This window comes from Opisthocomus hoazin, chromosome 2 (assembly GCF_030867145.1).
Source record: "Opisthocomus hoazin isolate bOpiHoa1 chromosome 2, bOpiHoa1.hap1, whole genome shotgun sequence".
NCBI classification, from domain to species: Eukaryota; Metazoa; Chordata; class Aves; order Opisthocomiformes; family Opisthocomidae; genus Opisthocomus; species Opisthocomus hoazin.
In genome coordinates, this window is record NC_134415.1 from 79,669,054 (window position 1) to 79,688,331 (window position 19,278).

General features: G+C 47.8%; 1 protein-coding gene across 1 annotated transcript in view; it reads right to left on the reverse strand.

The window, feature by feature from the left end:
* Positions 1-763: 763 nt before the first annotated feature.
* Positions 764-19,278, reverse strand: part of FOXO3 (forkhead box O3) — a 96,368-nt gene continuing 77,853 nt past the window's right edge. Inside the window, exons 2-3 of the mRNA XM_075414266.1 lie at positions 17,792-19,226; positions 764-4,921 (exon numbers count right to left, since the gene is read on the reverse strand). Coding sequence (XP_075270381.1) covers positions 17,826-19,226 — 1,401 coding nt within the window. The 3' untranslated portion in view covers positions 764-4,921; positions 17,792-17,825. The remainder of the gene's footprint in view (positions 4,922-17,791; positions 19,227-19,278) is intronic.

Sequence of the window (19,278 nt, forward strand, 5' to 3'; positions counted from 1 at the left end):
CCTGCAGTACCTCAGCGCAACGCTCCCACGGGCTTTGCATGGCTGACACGGAGGTTGTCCCCCCGGCGTCGTGGGAGACCCCTCCTTGCCATGCAAAAAGACTCCTCTTTCTCAAAAATACCATTTGCTCTTGAAAAATGACTCCAAAAAACCATACGCAGCTGCAGCTTCCCATCAGGGCAGGAGAAGAGTTCTGTTGACATGCCTCGTGCTTCCCAGCGCGCTCCCCTGCGCCTCGGCCAGAGCCCCCCCCGTAACTTTCTGCTGAGTCAGGCGGCTGGTTTTCACATCCCAAATCCCAAACAGGCGGTTTCAAGTTCTCCAGGCATTTTTCAAAGACAGTTTGAAACCCAGCCAAGCCCACGGCAGGGGTGTAACTCTTCCCCGGACCGATTTGCAGCTGGGCTGGTTGTGGGGCAGGACGGGCAAGCCGGGCTGCAGCTGGCGGGTGCAGCCGCCATCCCAGGGGACAACACCTCCCCCCCAAACCCCCAAAATCAAGTGATCTTGGCGATTCTTAGCAGCAGTGAACGATTTATCCGACCTCCAAAACTACGCTGGCTTGGCAGAAGGGCTGAAGTGCAGAGGCGCACGTAAACACGCACTTACAGACTCCATCGGATGCAGCCTCGGACCCCCTCCCCAGCCCCAAACCCCTCCCCAGCCGGTTTCGCCCGCCGCTCGAAGTCAACCCTTCTCCAGGTCCTGCCTTTAGATGTCCGTCCACGACACGACGAAACAGAGCAAAGGCAAATGTGCAATGTAGAGATCCATTATGCTTTATTTACATGCGTCACCATCTCTTTTACAAACTAGATTACAATTTAAAATGGAATACACAAGGCAATATCTACTAACACCAAGTGGAGTAAGCACTGTATCTCTACTTCGTTTGGAAAGGGGCAGGTTTTGCTCCAAAACAAACTTCCTTCCAACCTCTGTGTAGTAAGGTAGTATATTCCTCCAGGGCAGCATCTTTTTCTTTTAATATAAAATCCTCAGTAAGACTGCAACATGAGAGTGTCTGCTTTCAAATGAAAGTACAAGATAGCCCAAATGAAAAGTATAAACTGTTCAGCTCTTCGGTATGTAAAGACGGCCATGCGTGATAAGGCTGTGGATTTAATATTCTTCCAATTTACATGGCTTGAAACAAAAACAGATAAAACAGTTTTACAGATACTGTATACATATTTTTTCCAATCATGCAACTTTTTTTAAAAAAAAGTTAAACATGTGAAGCCAAATGTACAATCCATTTTTTCCAACCCATAGTAACGAAATGTATCTGGTCCCCCTTCGCATCTGTTGGCAATGCCTACGGTATATCGTGTACCAGAAACACTTGCAGGACACCAATTGCCAAGCAATGACATCATTTTAGAGAAATACATGACGTGAAAGGTAACTTTTTGAAGCGGTGGCACAAAAATTTCTGGAGTTTAGCAGTGGTCAACTACCTGATTATTCTCAATTTTTTTTTTTTTTTTTTTACAAAATCATTAAATCAAGCTCCAAACCTGTGACTAGGAACTGCACAAATATCACCTTTTTAGACCTTTTTTTAGACCAAGTGTTTAAATGATAACTACGTAATTACTCTGGACCTTTATCTGTTTTCGATGGTTTCAGAAGGAAAACTGCTAGGCATAAACATGTTCAAAGACTCAAAGGCCAAATTTTCAAAAGGTAGGTTTCCAGAATTAAGACATTCAAATCTGTATTTTGACACCTCAGTAAGCAGCCCTCTGAATTCTGCGAGATTCGTTTAGCACCGCTGTAGAGGAGGGCGTTTGCTGGGCATGCCAGAGGAGGGCAGAGGGTGGTGACCTTCCCCTGGGCCTGGGGGGACCTGGCACCTCTCCTTCCTTCGAGAAGCGAGGAGGATAGAACATCCCCCTGCTGTGACCACGCTGGAGTCCCCCACGTTTGGTGCCTCACACTGGCACTTCCGCTCGAAAATTCTGGCCCCAAAAATAAGCAAACGACCCCAAACTGAAGAGGTTGGCCAAGTCTACCCCTCCTCAGCAAGTGCTGGGATGTTCTCCAAAGCAGGGCCCCAAGGCGTCCCAGCCAGGCCAGGGGAAATGCTTTCCTTGACATCGCTGGGCGGCAGGTTGAGCCTTTCAGCTGCTAATACTTTTTTTAAAAAAAAAAAAAACCCACAACTTCTCTGCCATTGACGGGCTGTCTCTAAATCAAGTGGTTTTCCTCCACTTTCTGAACAGAGTGGACAACAGTTTTCCCTCTCATTTCTGCCCGCGGGAGCTAGCTCAGCTGAACGCAAGAGGCGCAGGCTGCCGTAGCAGCGCAGAAGCTGGCCCCGCCTGGTTGACGCTAACAGGTCTTCCCTTGCCCTTGATAAGAACTGCGTCCGTACCAAGAAAAAAAACATAAAACGATGGATTTTGGTCACCTTGGCCATACCATCAAGTCAGGCCTCGCTGGTGCTGCCAGTGACCAGGTGGGCGGTCTTTGGGCTGGCACCCCGGGTCTCACCGGTGCAGGGCCAAGGAGCCGCGGAGCGAGCTCTGCCAGCGGCCGAAACGGCGGGGCAGGGGGAGAAGCCAAGCTGCAGGGCAGCAGCCGCGGAGGAGCCTCAGGGAAGGGAGCACCGGGGGGAAGGCCTCTGGCGTACACTCGCAGTTCGGGGTGCACCGGGAAGCGGAGAGCTAGTGCCACACGCTCAGAGGAGGCTGGTGATAAAGCTCTCGACCGATTTTGGTGAAAGGTGCCTGCAACTGGACTCTGATAAGCAAAGCGACCTCCAGCCCAGGCGACCACTGTGCCACACGAGTGGTCCTGGGTAGCTGGCCGCTGATGGAGACGGGCAATGAGCACCAGCTAACTCCAATAAACGTAATAAACTAGTCCCCACGCTGACAAACACATCACCTCGGCGTGAAAAGAAAGGATAAGTCTTTTTAAAAGGCGAATGATAATCCCTTGGCTGCTTGGAAGAGTTGATATGCTACAGGGCTACAACCACAACTGCACAGAGCCTACACGGTCATAACTGCAGGGGAAACCAAGAGGTGCCTCTTCACGAGAGAACAGCGTGGGGGCTACGATACAGAAACAAAACTTCCATCACACTAGGAGCTGTTGTTTCACCAATATCACCTCAGGGACCTGGAAATTAAGGAGCGAGGACGAGCCCACGAATGCTTGTGTGCGTGCGTGCGTGCGTGCGTGCGTGTGTGTGCACGGCTGTGCACGCGCGGTGGCAGCAGCGAGAGGGAGTCACTCCACATTGCGTGGGACACGGGTTGGTGGGAACTCATGCACTGAGGCTTTGGGTTAAAACGCTAGTTTGTTTTCCTAACATCCATGCATAATGATCCATTTCTGTACATAATAAAATATATTTATATATTTATATGCATAATGCTTTTATGCAAAGGAAAAAAACAAACTTCATATATCGCTTTGGAGAATTATGTATACACTGTCCTATTCAGAACCTCTTCATACCAAGTTCCTATGTACCATTGGTGTTTTCCCCTCTTTTTTTGTATCCCCCCCCCCCCCCGCCCCAAGACACTAATAAAAAGTAATCAAACTTTCCAGATTATAGAGAGGATCTATACAGCACCATACCTTTTATTCATTATTATCATTAATTATTATTCATTTTACAAAAGAAAACCTTAGAAGCAAAATATATAAAACTGCCTTGTCTTTCAGTGTCATTTATCCTATTACAATCTAAGCTCATATGAAAAGCCATTTGTATGATACTGTCACCTTGCTATTCCCTCTCCTGCTTCTTCTGCCAGAACGGATTACACATAATGAGAAGGAAAAAATAATCAAGGATACGTCCAAAACAAAACAAAAGAAAGGATCAGTGATGCAGTAACACACCCTGCAACGACCTGCGCCTCAGCTCCCGCCGTTACTACTGCAAGCCACCTGCCGATGCCCAGCCTCTCCACTTAGCTTTTCTGCGAAGTGGCGTTATTTCCCTTGGTTTTCACTTGCTCAAACACATCTTTCCAGGTGCCTACGTTCAGCTTGTCTGGCAGCTCAGCTTACGACTCCTTACCAGCTTGCCGCGGCAGCAGGGGCAGCCTCGCTAGCGGAAGGCAGGAGGGGCAGCAAAGGGGCTCCTGCCTCGGTGCAAATGCAGGCAACGGCGCCCGCTGTCAGGCCGTCCCCGCGAGCCAAGAGGCAAACTCGCCGGCTTCCCGTGTTTTGCGATCAACCCTGCTTTGACGCTTACGGAAAGCAGAGGTGTACCATTAAACTGAAGGAAAGAATAAGAAAGAAACAAACAAACCAACCCAACAAACAAACAGACCACACACGTCACCTCTCTCTGGAATTCAGCCGGCTGATCGGTATAACAACGCTGTATACTCAGGAAACCCTGACGTCTGAGCAGTGTTGGGTTACGGTCGTTTCCTTGCGCGCGCGCAGTACTTCAGACTCCCCAGGGAGAGAAAGCAAAAATGGTCAAAAATCTAAGGAAATCAAACTGGAGGTTGTAGGGGGGAGGGTGGGCAGACGGGGAAAACCTCCAAAAAGAAAAGCCAACTTAAAACATCCCATAAACCATTAATATATTGAAACACCACATACTCATTGACAAGTAACTACTGTAAAGGCTACACAGTGTGTTCTCAACAGGATGGTGCCGAACATTGTCTCCACAGCAGGTGCTTGGCCATCCCAGAAAAGGAAGATTCTGCATACTTCAGAATGAGTTTAATTCCAAAAAAAAAAAGAGAAAAAAAAAAGGGAAGAAAAAAAAGAGGAGGATCTTCACTCCAGTAAGGGGCCTATTAACAGTCTGCTTCGTTAGGAAAATAATGCAGGGTTCACAAAGGTCGTAAGCTGTAAACAGTATCACTGTCCACTTGCTGACAGCAGATTTGGCAAAGGGTTCTCTCTCTACATCTCATGTCAGTTTGAGGGCCTGGAGAGGAAGAAGAAAAAGAAGAAAAGTCAGCGAGACTGCTGCATGTACGAAAAAAACACAACAAAAAACGAAACCAAGCAAACCTCCAAACCCAACAACAGCTTACAATGACAAGCAATTTTGATTTGTTTGCACCCAGAAGCTTCAAACTTATAGCAAGGAATAAGTTGCATCGTGACCCTGCGTGAAAACACGTCTCCCTTGCCAAGGTTTTAGCACGCTTCTTTGCTGTCTTAGCTGCTCCCAAGCAGGAAAGAAAACACCCTCTCTTCAAAGAAAAACAATGGCTAAGGCTGATTTACAGAAACCCAGAGCATCATCTATTTGTTAAGAGTATTTCCAGGTGAAGCACGGAAGGATCCTCCAGCTTTTTGCCATTTTTCACGATCACCCTTTCTCAGCATCACCAAAAGGCTGGACAAATCTTTGTCAGTGTTTGACACCGCCCACCACCCTTGAAGGACAGCCAATGCAGGCTGCTCAAGAGAAGCAGAGAGGAGCCACAGATTTTGTTATGAACTTTGGAGTTCTCCACTTTCCTGCTCATGCAACACACCGTCAACAGACAGGGTCCACCCAGCTTTAAAACCAGGGTTAGGGTCCAGCTTCTTCTGTAGCCACCAAACCTCACTGCAGAGGGAGAGACACTGGAAAGACACCTTGGATGCAGCATTGAGATGACTACGGAGGGACACAGTAAGTAGGTAAAACACTGAAAACAAATGAATATTTCAACCAAGGGGGCCAAGGGGCCAGGTTTCTAAAGGTACTCGGTGGCTTAAAGATACAGGCAGGCACCAAGCAGGGTTTTGGAAAGTATATACTTTTAAACATTCCCACAAAATCCTTTCACATCTTCAGAAAGCCCACTGGATAGCCATCTGCGTTGCTGGGCATGTAACTTCTGGCTCTGAAACAGCTTCTGAAACCAGGGCTTAGTCCCCCACACCACTTACAGCCTGCTGAGGATTTCCCCCAAGATGAACGATTGGTGTTTTTTTAATACGGTGCAAGAACAAGGGGACACTTGCTGAAACCAAACAGCCATTTCAGTTGATTACAGGAATGTCTTTACTCTCAGATCCTGGTATCAGGCACCCTCACGAAAAATGGTGGATTTAGGACTGCTGGATTAATCTGGACCAGCATCTCCTGCAAGGGGGATCACTCAAAGGCTGTCAGAAGATGACTCTCCATCACCGCCCCTCTCCTTTCTAAGGTGCCAGGAACTGATCGTATGATAACATTTTATTAAAATGACCTATTCTGATAATGCTAAAGGCTTGATGGAAATTTAATCATTTTGTCTCATTGTTATTCGAGCAATACCATGACAGCTGCTCCTTGTGCCATTAGGGTAGAACTTCATTCAGCACAGCTTAAGGAGCAGCCAGATTGCGCGTTTCACCCAAACAAAATTTGGCTTTAGCCTTAATTATGTGGAGGGGTTTGGGGTAGACTGTTTTGTGAATAAAGGGATTTCCGACTGGATCAACCTATTGATTTCTCCATTTTCAAAGGGCAAATTAATGCTAGCTGTTCGTTAATGTGACTGCCTGGCAACGACTCCATTCGGTAAGTGTGTCCTGATGGCCGTAACAAGGTCAGCAGAAGATACCCAGACAGGCCAGGTAGCCCCCAGTAAAACCTGACTAGTGGCTGGTACTCGGCTCAAACAAGTGCGTGCCCTTTTCTCTGCTTCCCCTTAAAGCCTCAGTGCCCGGGGGCTGGAAGCGGGTGGCTTCCCGAAGCGCAGCCTCATCCAAAGGCAAGGCTCTGGTCCGACACGCCACAGCCTGGCAAAGCCGGCTCGCTCTCCTGCAGCCGCCAGTTACGCTGAGCACGGGTTTAACTTCAGTGTCTGTGACAAGTCTTGCTGACTTTGAATGGAGCCATTAACCAAAAGCAAAAGAGTACAGAAAATTCCAATGAAGTACCAGAGTTGTGTTTAACGATTAAATTAAAAATGTACCTAAAGTATTCTACTATGAAACAAAGTGACAAGAGAAAAAACTGGAGGACGGATGCTGACGAGCATCATTTGTGGAAGTGGCACTGCCCGGTATATTTTCCTGAGGACACCCGTCCTCCAGACAGTGCCAACGTTTAGGAGATAGACGCGCAGCTGAGGTGAAACTGGCTTACAGCAGAACCAAACCATGCTCCATTTTCACAGGTCTGTTTACATGCACTTTGCAAATAGATTAAAAAATGAAAAGAAGTAGATCAAAGTCTTAACTGCCTGCTTTCAAATTGCCCCACTGAAGCCCGTAATAGACCCACAAACTCTCGCTTTCTGTCTCACCACAAAAAGCCTGTTAACCCTGAGTTAGCGGCCTGCTGCTTCATAGCAATGAAAACTGTTACCGGGCAGGGAAGCAAGCACTCCAGTTACATCTCTTTTTATCAGTGGTCCTCGGCCAAAATTCCCCAGTGTTCCTGTCTCCCTGCGCCCACTTATGTCCAGCTGCGTCCTGACCCATCACGAAGTTTTCTCCCATTCCCGATGCCTGTGCAAAAAGCTCGTCCTCTGGAGTGTCACCCTGAATTCGCAGAGGCAGACGGGGTTTCTCCTCTGGTGAACCAGGACAATGCTGTCCTCCAAGGCCAACACACAGCTCTCCAGGTAAAGCACCCCAGTCCCCACTTTATCCTTTTACCTCGTCTTTGCTACTGGGTCCTGTTCTGGAGGATAAGAGCAGAAGAACTATGAGCACAGGGAGTGATGAAAAAAATCTATACAACAGAGGTCAAGGAGGGATACAACAAAGGTGAAGTCTAGCAGGGCTAGCGGGTTAGAGCAGTGCTTGCTAACCTGCCACCGCAAAGGCACAGAGCCCCCTCTTACGTGTTACGCCCAGCCTGCAGAAGGCCCTGGGGAGACCTTATTGTGGCCTTCCAGTACCTGCAGGGGCCTACAAGAAAGCTGGAGAGGGACTTTTTACAAGGGCATGTAGTGATAGGACAAGGGGTAATGGCTTTAAACTGAAAGACGGTAAATTTAGATTAGATATTAGGAAGAAATTCTTTACTGTGAGGGTGGTGAAACACTGGAACAGGTTGCCCAGAGAAGCTGTGGCTGCCCCTTCCCTGGCAGTGTTCACGGCCAGGTTGGATGGAGCTCTGAGCAACCTGGTCTAGTGGAAGGTGTCCCTGCCCATGGCAGCGGGGTTGGAACCAGATAATCTGTAAGGTCTCTTCCAACCCAAACCATTCTGTGATTCTATGATTCTTTGTGTGGCATGGTTCCTTGTTTCTTAGGCTGGGCTGAACTTCCAAAAAGGGCACTACTGGAAAACGTCATCTACCTGTACTTCTTAAGTCACTCCCTGGAAAACTCAGTTCTCCCTTAAAAAGCTCCTCTGCCAAACCTAAAGCTCATTTTCAACCATCAGGGAGTAGAAAGGAAGGAGGAATTTCAGACCTTTCTCCCAAAGTTTTTTAGACTTCCTTTTCTTAAGACTTTCTTCTGGAGTACAGTCTTCACAACCACATTGACACCTGGGCTCTGTTCACACACACACGCGCACGCACTGAAAACAGAGGCAATTCACTATGGCTGATTTGACTCCCCAGGTACAGAAGGCTTGAAGAAGATACATCTGCTGGACGTTAGAAGAATCCGTAGTACTATATCAAGCCATAGCTTATGCAAGCGTGTATGTATGTGGTTGGTGAAAATAACGACTTTAAACCAGAATCAGAAAAAGCCCCTTACATGAGGGGCAAGGACAAACCCTTGCTTTGTCATGTCCCACAGACGTTTTGAACCCTAGATGCTAAATCTGTTCCTCCTATTTGGTGGAAGAGTGTAACACAAAAAGCAAGTATTTCTATATTTTCTAATTCTTCAACTTGCCAGCACTTACGTGGGAGATGAGATGCCCCTTCCTTCTGTCCTTTTCTCCACCCTCCCATCCTCTACCTTGCTACCAACGGGTTACAAATGCTACTCTTGCTTTACTCTGTGGTTGTGATTTCCCTCCACCAACAACATTTCCTCACCTCTGTCTCACATCATCCCACCACTTAACTGGATGGCCGTCTCCCAAGCCCTGTACCAGTTCGTGCGCCATCAGAGCAGCTCCGAAGGATCATCTGCCGCCTGTTGCTTTCTCCCTTTGATTCCCAACGGTGCCAATTACACAGCACTGGAAATTTCTTCAGAACAGAAAGGTGACGCATCGATGCTCCCCAGAGCGAGGCACAGGTAACGTGCACTGGTGGTAAGTTCATCAGTAAGCGAACATGACAACCAGCACATACAGTTTTTAGTTAAAAGTTATGTGCTCCTTTACGTAATTACAGAATGAGAACCCACACTACCAACACACAGCTCCTCGGTACGGCAGCTACCAAGCACCTCCTGATCTGGCTGGCAGGCTTCCTGAGCGGATTGCACCTTGAAAAATATCTCCACTTAGAGCTGTGTAAAACAAGTGTTTTCCCTGGATGCCACTCTGCAATGGACTCCCCCGGGACAGCAAATCCCCGTAACTACTTTTATTGTCCAGAGACTCGGAATGCAAACATTCTGCAGGAAATTTGTGTCCTTCAGTGACAGATGTGCATTTGTGCTGGTGCCTCTGCCCCCTGATTTGTCACCGCTGCCAGCAGTACGGCTTCTACTCCAGAACAGGGGCAGGCTCAAAAAGCAAAACCTGATTACGTGTGGTTACAAGTTAATGCTCTGCCTGAGGTTTCACAGCTCAAGACTGAAGAGTATGCAGATTTGTTTCGAGACAAGTCAGGAAGATAACTCCTATGGCCAATCCTCCTACTATGACAGAATTGCAGCACGAGATTTTTTTGTTCAGGCAGAATAAAAATGAGGGATCCCGGCGCCGTGGCAGGTATGGCACAGTGACAGCCTTAGCATACACCGCACTGGGATGGCTCTGTGCTGGGACAACGCCGAGGTCAGGGTGCAAAGCCCAGGGGGAAAACAAGAGCTGGCAACTTAAAGTGCTTTCTTTCCTGAACTTTCAGGCATGTCATAACTTCACTTTTTCTCTCTTATTCTACTCATAAAAATAGATCTTTTCCAGTCCAAAATCTGGGGCAGAGAGTGAGGGAGAAGGGTGGAAAGAGGAAGACGGCCAGCGCAGAACTGAGACTTATGGGAGCTAAAAAGTTGCTGTGTTGGTACTTACACAGGCACGTAAAGCATGGAAGTGTCTCTTTTCCTTCTGTTGCTGCTCTTCCACTTCCAAGAAACATTGCAAACCACAGCAGACAACCAAGTATTTTGGAACTAAATGTAACTAAAGACAGCAGATCATTCTCTCACCCTGTATCAGCTCGCTGGGTCGGACGACTTGCTCAGAACTGTCGTGAGGTGCCATGACTATGGATATGCGTGTTGTTCTGATATCCCAGTTGTCTACAGAACCATAGAAAAGTCCAGGCTGGAAAAGACTCAGCATCACCTGGTCCTTAGATTAGGTTATTCAGGGCCCTGTAAAGCCAAGTCTGAAATATTTCCAGCAAAGGAGAGTTCTACTCCTCTGGGCAGTTCATTTTACCCTCAAAGGTGGGTAAGATCCCTTCCACCCATTTTACAGATGAAAAGGAGACACCCAGAGAGAAACTGGTCCATCCATGCTCACACACTAAAAAGTGGATCAGGGTTTCCTAATGTATTGGGACCTGATACTGAACAACCAGATTCACAGGAAATTCTGCACTTGCTCGCAAGAGGAGCAGGTGTGTGCAAACTCCACTACATACGTCACCGTGTTGCTGCCCAGACAAGAAGACCATAGGCTGCCACACTTGCTTTTACACCTACAGACATGTTAGCGTGCGGTTATGCCAACTTTCCAGCACAAGCACTGCTGATAACCCAGTTGCCACTGAGAGCCATCACAGCTGGCCGGTTCAATCCTCTGCCATGGCCAACAGCGAGGAGTTTACGTACAGGACAACATCTCTCTACAAGGTCTCCAGGCTTCTTACCTGACAATTTAATGTAAATTTTATCCACTGTCTGTCTTTCAGGGGCCTGAAGAAGGGAGTGGAAATCATGGAAATTAGGGGCCAGTGAGTGAGAGACAGCAGACTGGATGTTCAATGTAACACCTTTTAGGCCGGATACTCCTGGACTAGAGGAAGCAGGCCAAAAACACTTGCAAAATACAACTTCTCTTAAGGGTAAAGTACATCAGCTGGAGTAACAGCACTTTCTTTAGACATTCTGGAGCATTGGGAAGGAAACCTTTGCTATCGAACAGAAAAGGATGGGTAACTACTGCACACTCTGCAAAAACAGAGAAGGATTTTGCTTGCACTTTTGAATCTGAAGAATGAGAGGCTCTTCTTAGAGTAAAAGGTACCTTCATGGCTAGAAATGTCCTGAATGATGGGTTTATAGTGCTATGGAAACGTGCTATGTACTCTTTTTTCTGAATGTCCTCATAGAGAATTTCTTTTCCTCTGCCAGGCCTATCCTATCACGCCTATTTTAAAAACAACCTCCTTGCTGTGGAGTCTCTTCATTTTCCTCTGCAATAAGTTGAAAATGACAGACCAGTAATGCCCACACAAGTCACACAAAAGGATTTCCATCATGCTGATACAAGGCAGGACATCCTCTAGCATGACTTACAAGTGGTAGAAAAGGCAAGAGAAGAAAGGTCCTTTTTAAAAATCAGATTTTCTCTACATTTGTGTGAAATAAATCACCTATGAGCCAGAACAAGCAGTCTGCAAAAGCAGGCAGTACAAGGTAAAAAAAATGGGCAAGATATCCCGCTCAGCTGTAAAAGTGCATAAAAGCAAGCCATTCTCCATGGCATCATCTGGGAAATGTGGCTTTTTTCCTGGAGTAACCACAGACAACCGCAGCTACACAGCAGCCTCCGTTAGCCGAGCTGCGTCTCTGTCCCATTACTGCTCAGCAGATGTCTGCTCCACAAGACTCCAACAACTGCCACCCTGCGCGGTAATCTGAGTGGAAAAGCTGATTAAATAGCCCCTGTAGACTGGACCAGAGCGGAGCATTCACACCACCCAGCCGCAGGTACCTGATTTAATGGGGTCAGTGTCCCACACACCGTGTGGGACTCGATGGGAGCATCCTGCTGGAGACTCTCCACCAGCAGCACTGGGAGCCTGGGGGATTATTGTGTGAGCATCCTTCCTTCATCCTCCCTCCTCAGGCCAAGAGAAAGGCCGGCTATTTACATCCTGCACTACCCAAATACGTGCACTCCTGCCGACTACGCTACTATACCTGTATTCTTAGGCTGTCATCAACACAAGACTTAAGCCTCTCTGGCTGGCAGTTCATCCCCTCAGCTGAGCATTGAATTGCTATGAAAAAAGATCTCGACCTTTCCTCAGCTGCATGACGCTACATTTCTAAAATGGATCTTTTCTTATGCACTTCTTCAAGAAAATATGTTTTATAGGGGGTCTATTTAAAAGTCTGGCTCAAAAGAAGGAATGAAAAAAAGAAAAAAACACCTGGAACCATCCTGGCTATCACGCAACAGCACGTCTGGGGACCAACACTGATCTGCAGCTCTAAATAATCATTGCAGCTCATTCACATGAAAAAGACGATTTGCGAAGACTCATTCTGTAATAAAACCTGCCTGCTGCTGATCCAGGGAGGAAAGCACTGGGGAGACCAGTTGATGCTGCCTGTTCTAAAAATATCAGTTTGTGCTGTCATCTGGTGAGAGTATGTCATCCTGTAATCTTGGCATCTGCAGGGACAGCAAGTTTCTGCCTAATTATTGCTGCTGAATCACATGACAAAGCATGAGGTACTAAAAAATATATCTATATAAAACACCAACAGAAGAACACCCAAACCACAGGATCAGACCACTGTCCTGGCTTCAGCTGCTGTATACTCACAACACAAGCCTGCGGAGGCAATCCTGGTTTTTACAGATCTTTTCCCCGGTTAATAAAACCCCAGAACATAAACCTAGATTAAAAAAACACCAAAACCCAAAAAGCCCTACTCCCAGAAGGAGTAAGCGATCATGTCTGCGTGTCAGCTCCTGCTGCCTTCACACAGCAAAAGCCACAGCATCCCTGCAAGCGCAGGACGAGCCCCTGCGTGCATGGGGCTTCCAGGGGCACCGCGGCAAAGTGGGACAGCACGGGGGATAGCACCAGAGGGGTCCGCCCGGCTTTCCCCTCTCCTCCTATCCAGTGGCCACAAGCACTGAGTTTGCTCCCGTGTTGCTGGTGTGCGCCTGGGTAGCAAGGAGCCTGCTCCGGACAAGGCCCTCCTTGGAGTTAATGGGATCTCTGTTCCCAGTGAAATACATTTTCTACATAGGTATTTTTGTTCGAAGACTGAACTTGGCACGCGTGATGTTCAGCTAGTCTCAAAAACACCTTTCAAACTTGGGCTGGCTGAAACTACGCTCAAATGTTAGAAGCACGCCACCGCCTTAACCACTAACCTGTTGGAAATGGAGCAGAAGAATTTGCTGCTCCTGAATTTCCTTTACATTTTTTAAAGGCAGCCAGCCTCATCTCGGCTCCGTGGAAGGAACCTGCCAGCCCTACCCCTAAGACCTCATTTTTGAAAATAAGAGAGGAGCAGCTATGGTCCTAAGCCTGACAGCATCCTCAGGTAAGACGTCCACCGATTCTGGTTTCCACCTTTCAGCTTTAATGTGCAGAAAACAAGGTTTCTCGTAAAGAATAAAAATCATCTTCCTCGTGGCACATTGTCCAGATATCTCTGATTCGAAACTCCATCCAAATGGAGATCTTTTCACTATATCTACTTCATCTTTTAAGATGGTGGTATAGTGAATGGTAAAGCAACCTCAGACCTATGCATTCATTTTTGGTATGAATTTCACCCAGAAACAGTTTGAATACCAATTAACAAATCAGCAAGTAGTCGAAACTGATATGGACTAATGAAATACCAAGAGGTATTTCGTTACGTTTTCTAGGATTTTGCTTTATCAGAGATGTTATTCATCAAATTCTGCGAATGTTACATGATGTTGCTGTTAGTAGCTTGTGCACTCTACTGGTACAGTAAGATGATGTGGGACCTAGATGATGCCAGGGCAAAATGAGTGACTTCAACTGATCTGTGAAGTATTTTACTTGCAATTTTTGAACAAGTCAACGTGACTGCAGCACAACCCTGTTACAGAGCCCAGAGGCATCCTGCTAAACGGCACACCAAAATCTCCCTCAGAAGATGCAGCTAGATGAGTTTTTCAGACGGTGAAACCAACTCAAGGAGCCCCTGCCCTACTTGCGCTGAGCTGTCCTCCACCCCTTGCCCAAGCCCTGCCAGCATCGCTGCCTGCACAGAGCCGTTGTAAACTGGATCACTGAAATGATCGAGGTAAAAACTACTTCTTGGATGGGTTTTGATGCCAGAGGAAATGTTTGTCCAAGTGGTAGCTGATGACTGGCTCCTGACCTTCCAGGCAGCAGTAAATGTCCCAAACAGTCTCCCCTGCCAGTCTGTTTGGGACTACTCTTTGGCAAACGCCAAGTCCCTTGGGACGCGCTGGCTGAGAAGGACCACGGAGCAAAGTGCAGAGCTGTGGGAACTCCAGGCTGAGAGAGGATCCATTAATTTCAAAATAAAAGGTATTCTAGAGACAGGCGAGGGAATAGCGACGTCTTTATTTATTGATAAACAAGCTGAAAAACCGAGGTGGTGATGATCTGAGTGGGCGGACAGCATATCCAGTGCTCTTGGGAAGCAGGCAGAGAGAGAGGAACAGCGGTCCAGCCAGCTTGAGAGGGGAAAATTATGGCTGAGTGAATAAAGTAAGGAAAAAGCATATTGATTTTCTGCTTTCCTTCTTGTAAGAGACAAAAACTAAAGTAACCCCAAATTCGTTTATATGCCTCAATCGCGGACCTCTGAAAGACAGGGCACGGCCAGCCTCACGGGCACAGGGCCAGTGCGGTGGGACCAGGCAAGGCTCTCTCCAGGGACCGTGTCCAGGCTTATGCGCAGCAAACGTGCACAGCCACTAAACTCGCAATGGTGGCGTCTCCTGCATGTGTTTTTTCACTTCCCCTATGAAGAAACTGTAGTAGATTTTCTTCCAAAGTAAACCCCCTTCTATACCTAGAGTATGTATAAACTAAATACCTATGTATCCAGCTTCTTTCTTTTCTTCCCAAAAACTGACTCCAATGTTTCTCTTGTTTTTCACAGAAAACACAGGACTCGCTATTCCCCGGTACGCCAGTGACCCACTGCAACTGCTTCTGCCTGCCTGCGAAGCCCACCCGGCCGCCCTGGTGAAAGGGATTCAGCGTAAGCAAGCGCCAGGCTGCTCTGCTGGAAGTGTTCCCCAGTCTTCAGGCCCGTAAAGATTCATTATGGAGACCATGAACGCCGCAGAGAGAAGATTTTAATTCCAGGGTCCCTATCGCTACAGCGAAGCGGAGAAGTAACTGAGAAAGCAACCCAGAACGACTGCATCCGACGTCACACAAGGCATCCCTAATCAGAATCGTCACAAGACGCTCACAGGGAGGCAAACTCTCAAACAGCGCTGCTTAACAGAGGAGGAAGGGTGCATGGTGAACCAGCTCAGCAGAAATCAGCTGCGCTTGCACCTGATACCGGAGGCACGCCGCAGCAGCCGGTCCGCTCGTCAGGGAGAGGAAAAGAGGCTTCCACAGACGACTGGACAGTAATCCGCTGAGGAGAGCTGTCTCGTTCATAAATCTGTCCCCCGCAATGAGACTCTGCTCACACAGATGTGTCAGTCCCTTCATTCAGAGCCTGAAAAAGATCACGGCGGCTACGCTTTCCGCGAATGGCACCGGCCGCGGTGAAGAGGCAGCGGCGAGCATCGGTGAGGAGTGGCGTGGTGTGCCTCCTCCACGCTGCCGAGGCACGTCTCCCCACAGGCATCTTGTACCCACACACAGCAAACGAAGCTACGAACACAGGAGGCTGCTCTATTTGCCTGTGACAAGCACAGCTGTCAATAACATCTATTTTTTAGGCCCCATTTGGCAGATTGTACTGCTGGATGTTTCACAGTGGTAAAGTTCCTACAGCCTTTTTTCTTTTTTACCTCATGCAAAAAGGGTTTTTAAATCCAAACAGCTCATGCACCTGGAGGAAGACAGAACTGGTCAGCAAGAGTGATCTTCTGCAAATTATGGCTTCCTGGTTCATGAGTCAACTCTTTTTTTTCCCCTTTCCTTTCTTCACTTCTCCAGCACTAGAACTGAAGGAGAACCAGAATTCAGCTGTGGCCCTGGCCTTGCCAAGCTGCCGTCTTGTGCAGGGTCATGGTGTCCTCTGCAGTCCACCTCCGCAGCCCATCTCCTGGCCACGCAGTGCAACGCTCTCCCTTTGAGCGAGAAGATGTGAAAGAACCTGAGGAAACCCTCCCACTGACAGAGAAAGGACTGTGCAAACCGATCGCTCCACCGGAGCAAGGAAGCTTTGCAGAACAACGACTGAAAGGAGGACTCCTGGGCAGTCTTGTTCTCCCTGACAGACAGCAGATCACAGCTCATGTCTCCTGAGGTACTCCATGCACACAGGAAGACATTCCGGAGGTTCACCACTGCTGCTCATCTACCACAAAGCCTCCCTTTGAACATGTAACTGAAACAGAGAATGAAAACTCAATTTAAGATGAAAGGGGCAAATTATGCATCATAAAGTCAAATGACACCAACTCCTTCTTTCCATCTTCCATCTCGAAAATAAGAAAGTTGGAAGTAAGCTGCAAACTGAATGAGTGCCTCGTTTAACCTCACCACTGGGATACTCCACCTACCATTCTGAAGTTAACAGAACACTTTCAATAATTTATAGCTAACCTTTTATCCTACCGTATTTTGAAATCTACTCCCTTATACTAATAAATAAACAAAGGAGAAAGGACACTTTGTGTGGCACCTACCCTATGAATCAGTGAGTATGTATGTGTGAGCAGGCAGAGGTATGGGCAGGAGCCTGCAGAATCACAAAAGGATGACAGAAACAATGTTTACAAGTTCAAATGCCCCCAGCTGTAGAAAAGAAGCAATGGAAAAAACCACATCAATCTGGAAAAAATTAATCTGAAGAGACTAACATTGGAAAAGCACCTACGTCAGAACCCGAACATACAGACGTTCTCTTGGTGGAGTCCAAAAGAAAATGATACCCGTCCTACTCCTGGAGGGGGGGGGACGGGACACCAACAATTTTTGCCTATTTAAAAAAATAAACCCAGGACATTCCTGGGACCAGGATCCCACCTTTGCTATTTCAATACATAATTCCTCCATTTGCTACCATTTTCTTTTTGCCAAGAAACACAATAAGAAACCCTTGAACCACTTCGCGAGGGCTGCTGCACCACAGCAGCAATAGAACTCTAATTCAGCCCAGATCTGTCCCACACACCCAACCCCCAGTGTGTGCACTGATCTTGCAAAGACACTCTTCCTCCTCCCCTGCAGTACTACTGCTGCACTGACCAGAAAGCCCCTTGCCCCGTCCCTATGTAACAAAGCTTGGCTACGTGCAGCATTGCAGAGCAGAACCCATCTGTTGCGACTTCAAAGACGACAAGTTGGAGCTCTGTGATTCCTAAAACCCACAAATATTCCACCTTGGTTTGCCTGATTTGTCATTAATGTTTCTAATGCCTAAATTAAGGAGGACACATAGCATCAGATGCATGCTGACAGTGTTGCAGTCGAACAGCTTTTATAGCTTAGCCTTGTTTCCTTCCACACCTCCAAGAGTTTCTTGGTTGCGCCTGATGCATACCAACACATAGCAAGCCATCACAAGCCAAATCAATATTATTAGTGTGCACTAACTATTAAGAGTTTGGTGCAAACTCCAATAAAACTAAGGAACCAAGTATTTTACCACATCTATGGGACACTGACCTGTTTGCCCATTTTCCCTGTTCTCAAAGATCCTTCAGCCTGGTACCCAACTCTGTGATGAAGCCTGTTTAGCACCAGTGAAGTTCCCCACATTCAGACTGACAACGTTCTGAGCTGAGATGAGAGAATCAAAGTTAAAATCCAGCCCATCTGCATCCATGAGTTCACTGCGGATAATGGACTCCATGTCACACTCCAAGCTCCCATTGAAAATATCCAGGTCCAGGTCACTTGGGAATTTCTCATGTCCCATGACCGGGAGGTTCACGCTAGAGGAGTACAAAGAGGAGCCTGAGAGTGGGTCAGAAAGTGTTTGCATAGACTGATTGACAGGTGACTGCTGATGTTTGGTGGATCCCAAGCTGTTGGAGTCACTCAAGCCTATGTTACTGATGGAACTGGACAAGGCACGGCTGCCACTAAGAGAGGAGTTGTGGGACTGGTGCTGGTGATGAGGCAGGCTCTGATTGACCAGACCGCCCTGGCTGGACTGCGCGGCAAACGACATCATGGGGTCATTGCGGAGCATTATATTCCTGCGGGAATTCTGGGCGGACACAGCTGTGCTGGCTTGTGACATGAGTGGGTCTGACTGTGTCATCATGACATCGCTGTGACTAAGTGCATCAGAGGCGAGGAGATCCTGCAGCGTCTGGTTGTTGTAATGAGAAATGGAAGAGAAGGTGGTCTGCTTGTTCTCCTGAATGGTCTGCATGGGCGACTGGCGGAGGGAATTCAGGGACGACGGCCCGAACACAGCATTGTTGAAACTACTTGATGGGGAACCCAGCCCTGAACCTTTGGAACCATACGGAAAACTGGAGCTTCTCTGCATTATCCCTCCTGTGGGCGACTGCTGGGAGGGAGGGAGTGTTATATTGTCCAAGAGATCATCCATGAGGTTATCTGTCAGTCCATCATTCAGATTCATTGTCCCAGCCATATCAGTCAACCTAGGCAACTCCACAGTACACGGCTTGTTTACCGATGGGGACAAGCTCGACGGACTACTGTACAGCATGGGAGAAAGCGGAGCGTCGTCATCTTGAACATCATCTAGTTCGGTGCTTGCCAAAATCGGTGACAAGCGCCCGCTGATCGTACTGGCATTGGAATTGGTACGGGAGCGAAAATCTGTCCATGCATCCAGCTCGTCGCTGCTGCGGGAGGTGGGACTCCCTGGCCACTTGGAGAGCTGAGCAGGGCTGTCCTCGCTCGTCTCCTGGGCGGTCTGCAGGGCTGCCTTTTTCTTAGCCGCCCGCCCTCTGCTCTTCGTGTACTTGTTGCTGTTGTCCATTGACACAGCGCGTCTCCGGGGTGCCTTGCCACCTTTTCCACCATCTGGATTGATCATCCACCAAGAGCTTTTCCCGGTGCCTTCATTCTGCACCCTGACGAATCGGCTGTGGAGTGACAAGTTGTGCCGGATTGAATTCTGCAGGAAAGGAACAAAACAAAATGTCAAGACCAGCAACCCACTTACGCTA